The sequence below is a fragment of the Microtus ochrogaster genome, chromosome 2 (assembly GCF_000317375.1).
Source record: "Microtus ochrogaster isolate Prairie Vole_2 chromosome 2, MicOch1.0, whole genome shotgun sequence".
NCBI lineage: Eukaryota > Metazoa > Chordata > Mammalia > Rodentia > Cricetidae > Microtus > Microtus ochrogaster.
In genome coordinates, this window is record NC_022010.1 from 94,939,222 (window position 1) to 94,948,656 (window position 9,435).

The window sequence follows — 9,435 nt, forward strand, 5'->3', positions numbered from 1 at the left end:
CCAGTACGTGCAGTAGGATCAAAAACCCATTGCCATTGTTCTTGAGTTCTCAGTAGTCCTCATTGTCCGCTATGTTCAGCGAGTCTGGTTTTAACCCAGGTTTTTTCAGACCCAGGCCAGCTGGCCTTGGTGAGTTCCCGATAGAACACTGGGAAGGATTTTTAACAAGGTAGATGGGGGGTGGAGGGGGGGGGGGCTAGGATTCAGGACCCTGATTGGCTGATATTTGCCTAGGGATGTAGGCAAAAGCACAATGAGTCCTGGGCTCAGGGACTTCTGATGGTCTTATCTAATCTTATCTGCCGGTTGGAACTTCAGGTACTTTCCTTTAGATTTTGACCCTCTCCGGGTTGTGTCAGTTTATGGCTTTTCCTGGAACCCGGTGCTGCCTGCCATGGCAGCTGCGTGGCCTGGGCCCCACAAGTGGCCAGGCTGCCCAGAGCCCCACAGAAATTCAAGGTCAGTTTAGCATACTTAGTGAGTTCAAGGGCAGTCTGGGCTACAGGAAAATCTGTCTCAAAAACTAAAAGAAAAAACAACATCAGATCACATTGTCAAGAGACCTGCCCGGTACCTCCACCCATACTCCGTCTCTTCCTGAGAACAGGGGAACAGGGGAACAGGCCCTTCCAGAAAGCGAGAACTGTCACATCCTTTACTAACTGGGTTCATTGTTTTTGTAGATTATCCAGAAATGTCCTTGAGGCTTTTTATCTCAGCCAAAATTACGAGAACGACGCATAGTATCTCTTAGTCCAGTTAGGTGGCAGGAGCCAACCTTGGGTCCATTGACTCCTAATTCAACACTTGCCCCCTCCCTCCTCCCTCTGTAATGGACCTGAGAAAGGATAGCGCTGTTCTCCCTAAGGAAGCCTGAAACCATGCCCCTCACCCTGGAGCCCACTCTTCCCTAACATACTAGGATTTTCTAGTATTATGCAGGAAAAAAATAATAGTAACCACTGATGATAATATGGTACAAAGGTAAATTTTAAAGGATTTTTAATGTTCCATTTATCAACTTTTTTATGATAGGGCCCAAAGATGAAGGTATTTCATATACTGTACCATAACAGGATGTGTGTACTTTATCTGTTTGAGACAAAGTTCTCACTCCATAACCCAGGATGGCTTCAAATTTTCTATTCTCTTGCCTCAACCTTCCAAGAGCTGGAATTATAGGCTACCAAACTCACAGTTTTTCAAATTTACTAATTTTCAAAAAAAAAAATGTTTTGGGAACAGGATCTCCCCATGTAGCCATGACTAACCTGGAACTCACTAGAGAGATCCATCTGCCTCTGTTTCTGGAGTGCTGGTATTAAAGGCATAAACCTAATCACCTGGGTCAAAGAACTGGTTTAATTAGGAGGTCAGAAAATCTGAATTTTTCTCGCCTACTTAAGAAGTATCTAAACTTGACAGGTCTTAGGGAGGTGACTATGTAAGAGTTTACTACACTGTTTTCATGTTACAGCTGAGATATGCTCACTTGTCTACCTTATTTAATACAGTGTTCAAGACTGAGAAAATTTTAGTAGTTCTGTGAAAAGTAATCTATTGTCTGTGCTCTATCCACCACTCTCCATAACACACACACACACACACATACCCACACAACCTGAGTCCTTTCGGTGGCCTCTAGGGATGTCAGAATTTATCCAGTTTTGCTAGTTGATGGAGTCAGAGCTCTTACAACACAGACCGTTGGTGTGATTTGAATTGGTATGGCCCCCACATACGCACGTGTTTGAAAGCATGGCCCAGAGGGAGTGGCACTATTAGGAGGTGTGGCCTGGTTAGAGAACGTGTATCACTGTGGGCTTTGAGATCTCAAGTATACTCAAGCTATGCCCAGTGTTGCCCAATGTGGCAGTCTCTCCTCTTGCCTGCCAATCAAGATGTAGATCTCTCATCTCTTTCTCCAGCACCATGCCTGCCTCCAAACTGCCATGTCCTGTCATGATGATAATGAACTAAACCTCTGAAACTGTAAGCAAGTCCTAGTTAAATGTTTTTTTCTTTATAACAGTTGCCATGGTCATGGTTTCTCTTCGCAGCAACAGAAACCCTAACTTAGACATTTGGTCTGGCAGTATGGCAACAGCAGAGGAGTAACTGATATTTCCAGGGCAAGTAACAAACCTACCCAGAAGTGGGCAACAGGGAGGAACCTGAGGAGGTGCAGGAGACATAAACATGGGCACTGTGCTTAACAATTCTTGTTTTGTTTTGTTTTTGGAGACAGGGTTTCTATGGGTAGCTTTGGAGCCTGTCCTGGCACTCACACTGTAGATCAGGCTGGCCTCGAACTCAAGAGATCCACCTGCGTCTGCCTCCCAGGTGCTGGCTGGGATTACAGGTGAGCACCACCATCACCCAACCAGATTCTTGTTAAGATACAGCACGAGAGGGACCTTTGCAGTACCCCATAGTAGGTTGGGCCCAAACCATGGCGGGTGACAGAATACACCATGTAGACATAGTTTGAGTGTGGAGTTTTATTAAAAGGGAGGGAAGAGAGGATGACAGAGAGAGAGAGAGAGAGAGAGAGAGAGAGAAAGGGGAGAGGGAGAGAGTTGGGGGAGGAGAGAGGTAGAAATCTACCTCTTCAGAAGAATAGCAGGGAAGAGATGTCACGTCCCACCTTGTCCCGCAAGGAATGACTCGACCACCGGAGCTCTTCTCACTGCAGTTTATTCCAGGACCTTTATTCACTTTCTCACTTTTCCTCTCTCCCCGGGCAAACCCTCTCCCAGCCCTTAAGTAGGCATGGGCTGCCAATCCAGGATAACCAGGTGGGCTCAGGTCTTAGCCATCTCAGGAGTTGATTATACATCTCCATCAGTTGTGATTCTACGCAGCTCGATACAAAGAGAAAGATTGAGAGTGGACGGAACTTGTCTCTTTTTGTTCGTTTTGTTTTTTGAGACATGGTTTCTCTGTATGTCTCTGACTGTTCTGGAACTCACTCTGTAGACCAGGCTGGCCTTGAACTCATAGAGATCTGCCTGCCTATGCCTCCCTGAGTGCTGGGATTGAAGAGGTGCACCAATACTACCCGGTTTCAGAGTTTGTCTCTTAAAGGGGCCTTTACACCTGCTTACAGTCAGCACTGCTTGCCATGAGCAGAGGGGAGACAGGTTTCCATGGTGTGCCAGACTACTAACATTTCTCATCTGTGTTTACCCCTCTTCATACTAACCTATTCACATGATCTTGCTCTTTGAATTCTACACTGCATTATAACTACTATATTTTATCTAATAATCCAGTGGATATACATATACATACATACATATATATATATATATTGCTTGTAATATAAACTATTCACTACAGGGTGATAATCAACTCTAATACAAACAAAACAGCGCGGTTATGAACTCAAATAAAATAAAATTACAGAAAGTCATTTCCATAATGAAAAAAATCGAACTCTAATCTGCAAAAACTAAATTCTACAACTTTACAAACTGAACTCTCAAGGACTTTTGGAAAGCTTGAGCTCAAACTGGGTGAAGTGTCACACACGGACCTTTAATCCCAGCACTTGGGGAGGCAGACACAGATGGATCTCTGTGAGTTCCAGGCCAGCCTAGTCTAGTTCTAGAACTAGTTCACGGACAGCTAGCACTATTACACAGAGAAACCCTATCTTGGAAAAAAAAAAAGTTATGTGAGCCCTGCTCATTGTTCAGTCTTCAGTTGTGAGGCAAGGACAAACAGGGGCCAAGTCTAAGTACACAGAATTAGAAATGACCAATAGCCACAGCTGAGGAAAATCTTTACTGTTTGTATATTATAATTTCAAAGCCAAAGTGTTGCAAAAAAGTGACAGGTTAACTTTTGGCTGCTGATAACAAACACAGAGACTTTAAAACTTCATTTTATTTGAAAGGTCTGACAATCACCAAGGATTAGTGTTGGGTCCGCACAGGACAAGAAGGACAGGCATTTCCACAGTTGTCTCGGACATCCTTCCCTTCTCCTGCCATCACTTCATGGCAGAAAGAGATGCAAATTCATCCCCAGAATCCTGCCACTATAACCTACAGCCAGATACAGCTGCAACAGAGACCGAGAGCAGACAGCGTTCTCAGGTTCCTCAGTAAAGGCAGAAGTGTCCTGGAAATGCAAGCTGAACCACCAAAATTACTTTCACAGATAATTTATTGTGCAAAAGTTCCTGTGAATAACTTTGTTTTTGTTTTGTTATGTTTTGTTTTAAGATAGAGCTTAAGTAGCCCAAGCTGGCTTTGAACTCCCGATCCTCTTTCCTCTATTTTCCAAGTGCTGGGATTACAACCGCGTGCCATCATGTCCAGCTCACGTCAAAAGGTTTCCACCAGGTTGGATAGATGGCTCAGTGGTTAAAAGTATGCATTGCTCTTGTAGAGGACCCAAGTTTGGTCCTCAGTACCCAGGATGGGCAATTCACAACCTCCTGTAATTCCAGCTCCGGGGATCCGATGCCCTGAGTGCATGTATATGTGCATGTTTATGCGTGCACCATTGAGGAGGACAGAGGCCATCAGACAAGCTGACATTATGAGTTCTAGGTGATTATGAGCTGCCTGCCGTGGGTGCTGGGAACTGAACTTAGGTTCTCAGCCAGAACAGTATGTGCTCTTAACCTCTGGGCCATTTCTCCAGCCTTCTCAGTTAGAAATGGAAATTTTATAAGTTGAAACTCAGTTCTTCTTTCAATCACAGCATATTTTAACTGATGCATTACAACTATATTACAGTATGTCTTATGCTCCCATGCCTATAATATTGTGGAATGGAACATTAAAATTTGAGAAAGAATGGGAAGAAACAACCAAACGAGGAACAGTGACCCCCATCCCCCACCCACTGAGTCACTGTCCTTCCACACCAAAGAACATCTGGAAAACATCCCCACAACCCCTGGCATTTAAGAACTGATACAGCTGACCAAAGTCCATGTGGTTTCCTCTGGCTCCATGGACACTGAAGGCCTTTTCTTCAAAAGTGGAAAATCTCCGTTGTTTTTCCATTCCATCCTTCGTACCATCAAATGGCATGTCTTCTCGGTGGCGAATTAAAATTCTCTTCCAGTTCAGTTTTCTGAGTCTGAAAAACAGGTTTTCAAAGTAGGAAATTTCAAAATAGATTTTTCTACAGCATTGAGAATAGAATTTATAAGATACGCTTCTCAGCGTTTGGGGCGGTGGTACATGTATTTAACCTCAGCACTTGGGAGGCAGAATGCAGATCTCTGTGAATTGAAAACCTGGTCTACATACTGTGTTTCACACTAGCCAAGGAATATAGTGAGACCCTGTCTAAAAACTCAAAACAAGCAAATTATAACAAAGGGACAGAGAACAACTGACCAGTCCATGTTCCTGTAAATAAGAAGGTGATCTCTCGGGGGCTTATTTTCATCAAATGGTTCTGGTTATGATCCCATCTGAACACTCATTGACTGTCATCATTATGATCTTCCACTAGAATTTGATTTTTAATATTTAATTACTTATTGTGTAGGAGGGTTCTGTGATTCTCAGGCTGGTCTCTATCTTATTATGTAGCCAAAGGTGGCAGTAAACTCTGCATCCTCTCACTTCTACCTCCATGCCTGGTGTACATGGTGCAAAGAACCGAACACACAGCCTTGTGCACGGCAGGCAAAGCACTGCCAACTGAACTGCAAACTCAGCCACTGTCACACCTATTTTAGAACAGTTCAAATGGTTGACTCTTAAGCTGCTTAAGGAACTTCTCGAAAACTTAACAGAGGAATAAGACAAGTGGCTATCCTAATCCTCAAAAAGAATTCCCGTTTCATAGGTTGAAAGGTTATCACATTCATTAGATGACAGAAGAACAGATTCATGGACATGGATAGGCCCTAGATGGCATCTGGGGAGGGGTTTGATTTATTCAGCATGTACTTACAGAGTGTGCATTGTGCTAGGTGAGGAGGGTAATATACGTGTGTTGTTATATATGACTTCTGCCTTACGATCCACTTGAGACTCAATCCCCGTGAAGATAAACCCCCTGGGACATACTTATTTCTACAACTCGAGTACCGTCTTTCAGATTATAAGTAATGATGTGATATCTAATATAGGCGAAGGCGTACCTTGACCAGAATTCTTCGCAAGCACTCTGTGGGCCTTCTACACACACCACACCGGGTTTCCCAGGCATGCTGAAGCCGGACAGGGCCAGTTCCTTTGCCCACTCGAGGATGTTTTTTCTTTTGCATTTGTTGTAGATGTGATGGCTGTAGATCCAGAGCCTCGTGAGAGTGAGATCCATGGGCTGGGCTGGGCTTTCCTTGGCAGGGGAGGGGGAGGCATCTCTGCTGACATAGTCAGAGGCATGCTCTCTAACCCAGTCTGTGGCATTCAGTACACAGACCTCTCCGAGACAGTTTTTCTGCAGGTATGCCATCAGGTCTGTGTTCAGCTGAGTCTGCTGGGATCTACTCAGTGATACCGATCTGATGCAAGACACGGGGCGGGGGGGGGGGAAAGTCAATTTCCTTAGAAAACAAAACAAAACAAACACAAGAATTGCTTTTGTTTCCACATTAATTTTGACCTGCACGGTTTCTGCAACATACCTGACAGTGATTTCGGGCAAAACTGTAGGGTATTTAAAGGGAAGCAAGCAAGACAGAGAAAACATCACCTGAGAAGAGAAGGGAGAAAAATGCCATAAGCATCGTTTTAGGTCTTGACATGCTCCAATTCTTTCCAAAACGGAACAGAATTACCCTTGCTTCCTCGGAGAAGTCCAGGTGCATATTGATTGTAAAGTATACTTGTGACGATCGGTCCCCCATTGTCCTCTTCTCCACACAGTCTTTCAGCTCTGCTAACGCCAGCTGGTCATTCACTGTGAGCTCATTCTCACCTGGGAACATACTGGCCAGGAGGTCTAACTCGGAGAGCTGGGCCTCTGCCTGTTCTAGCTCAACCATGCTGAGACATCTGCAAGCTCCTAAGGAGTTACGGAGAGAGAGGATTTATGCACACTCTTAGGAAAATTCAATAGGGCCCATGGGCATTTCCTTTAAAAATACTTAATCCCTTCATAAAATAATAAAAAAAAGAATAGCCAAAGTCTTTTCCTCTTCCATGTATTCTATTCTACTATATGAAATTCTACTTCCATATGTTGTATTTTAGTCTACTGTCATGTACATGCTAAAGAGAAAAACTATGAGGTAGTGTCAGACACAGCTTAGTAGTTAGTTAGGAGTGCTCCTGCTGCCCCAGGGTTTGCTCCCTAGTAACCGTGTTGCACAGCTCACAATGGCTTGTAACTCCAGTTCCTGGGACTCCTATGCCCTCCTTGAGTACCTGCTGACATATGGCATTCTGTAACACAAACGCATACAATTTTTTCTTAATTAAGTAAGAGACAATTCACTGAAATTCACAAAAATCTATGCAGTAAATTTCTGGTTACAATAATGGCCATTCTCGTAGAAGAAAACAAACTATGTAGTCAAAAAGCCAGAAGATACAGACAGAGGAGTGTCTGTGACCAGTCACACTGGAATCGGGATGAAATGAATAAGAGAGTAGTAAGCATTTTGAAAACTCCCGGTTGTGAGTTTCTCCGCCTATGCAATAAGCCAAATTCAGGCAAATTAATCATTAAAAAGTTTAATAAACAGACATTTCTGGCTCAAGACTTGAGTGGTTTCTGGGAAAAGGTAAATGAAAATGTGAATTTCCTCAATGGAGACACTTTTCCATTTTTAGAAAGGGTCTCCCAGGCTAGCCTAGAATTCAGAGACCCGCCTCTTTTGCCTCCCAACTGCGGGTCCTCGCTGGGCGATTTAAGGAGGTCGACCAAAGCGCGGGTCTCAACGCGTTAACACAGCTGTCACGCATGCAGGCACAGCGACAACTGATTGGACAGCCGCAGATTGTGGGCGGGGCCAAAAAACCACTGAGGTCGGTTCTGGCCAATGGGCGGAAGTGCTGCTTCCTTGGCCGCCCGTTCGACCCCCCCCCCCACCCGTGGGGAGATGATTAGTTCCGCTTAGCAGGAGCACCCGATGCCACACTCACCCGGAGTCGAGACTGCCGCACCGCCGACACCCCGTGGCTGGAGGCACCCACAGCTCAGGTCTCTCCCTCAGAGACTAAAGAGAACGGTGCGACCTTTGAACCCTTCCTGAGGGAAGCCAGGACAGCTCGGCGGGCAGGCGCCTGCGCGTGAAGACTCAAGTCCCGGAAGCAGGAAGTTTCTTGCTTCTTGCTTAGTTTGATATCTGGGACAGCAAAAGGGATACTTTGACCCCTCCAGATGCTTCATGGTCCGGGTTTTTATTCTTAACACTTTTCCATCCCGGACTCATTGTCTTAGGGCGCTGAGGCTGTAGCAGTGCTCCTGGAACAACAAGGGACGTCGGCCAGCAAGCACCAGAACAAATCCTGATCAGAGAGAGCCAGGATTCTTGCTAATGCCTGAGAGTCTAGAGCAGAAACATTCAGTAGCGTACATAGGGTAGGCAGTATTGTCGTCCTCTTTTCTTTACGTGACTTCTTCAACGATATTTACGTCCTGCTTCAACGATATTTTCTCAGAAGCTAAGCAAATTTTACAGATGCCAAGGTTGCAGGTTTCTACTTAGAACTTGTGCCTTTAGCAAACAGTTTGGTGTGTACTACGGGGGATATCGGTGGTGGTCACTTCTCAAGAGAGGTCTGCTTTTCCAGAAAAGGGGGAAATTCCAGGCTTATAAAAGCGTTTAGTAGTTGAATTTCAACTACGTTAAAAGCAAAACTCGGACGTAGTCTGTTTTCTTTCTCTTACTTTTAAGAACTCTTTTTTTTGTTTGTTTGTTTTTCTTTTCTAAGTAAGCGTTGGAAAACAGTTCGTGGACTCTAAGAAACAGAGACCACTGTTCCGACTGACATTCCCAGACAAGGCAAACTTTACTCTTGCGCAGTCTCAGAAGAACAAACACAGATGAGAAGTGCATTGGTTTTTATCTAACTCAGGTGATGACTTTCTTTCCCATTGAATGGGGTCCTACTTCATAATCTTAATTCAGATAATCTGAAAACAACTGACACATAGAAAATGAAGAAGGAAGGGAAAGGAGGTCACTGTTCTGAGAAGGGGTCACACTGCTGCAGGTGATCAAATTACTGGAATAGAGCAGCTGGCCTTTTGTGTAAAAACTTTAACTGGATGGACAGAGGAGTGTAAAACATTGTCTAAAAGTCTTACAAGGTGGGGGATATAAAAAGATTTGAATTCCTTGTTCAAAACACAAGAAGCACATTTGATGTTTCTTCCAGTAGGCTTTTAATCCTATGAAAATATGAAGCTCATTGCTGTTCTGCTTTCTTCAGGAGCTTTGCGGTGGTGTTTAATGGAGCCAGCATAGGTCCACTGGAGCAATGTTTATCTGTGCACATGTGCGCAGAT

The 9,435-nt window shown here is 44.4% G+C and overlaps 1 protein-coding gene across 1 annotated transcript; it reads right to left on the reverse strand.

Moving 5' to 3' along the window:
* Positions 1-3,770: 3,770 nt before the first annotated feature.
* Positions 3,771-8,206, reverse strand: Rwdd2b (RWD domain containing 2B). Its single transcript, XM_013353245.2, has 5 exons — positions 8,067-8,206; positions 6,758-6,984; positions 6,605-6,672; positions 6,119-6,481; positions 3,771-5,100 (listed from the first exon to the last, which is right to left on the reverse strand). Exons 2-5 carry the CDS (start codon positions 6,962-6,964, stop codon positions 4,866-4,868), a joined length of 873 nt encoding a protein of 290 aa, XP_013208699.1. The 5' UTR covers positions 6,965-6,984; positions 8,067-8,206; the 3' UTR covers positions 3,771-4,865.
* Between the last annotated feature and the right edge of the window lie 1,229 nt (positions 8,207-9,435).

Excerpts from the sequence above, each read along its gene's own strand:
- Rwdd2b (XM_013353245.2), bottom strand. The coding sequence starts at position 6,964 with ATGGTTGAGCTAGAACAGGCAGAGGCCCAGCTCTCCGAGTTAGACCTC. Across the intron at positions 6,482-6,604 it reads TTGCCCGAAATCACTGTCAG|ATCGGTATCACTGAGTAGAT; the intron begins GTATGTTGCAGA and ends GTCTTGCATCAG. Across the intron at positions 5,101-6,118 it reads TGCGAAGAATTCTGGTCAAG|ACTCAGAAAACTGAACTGGA; the intron begins GTACGCCTTCGC and ends CCTGTTTTTCAG.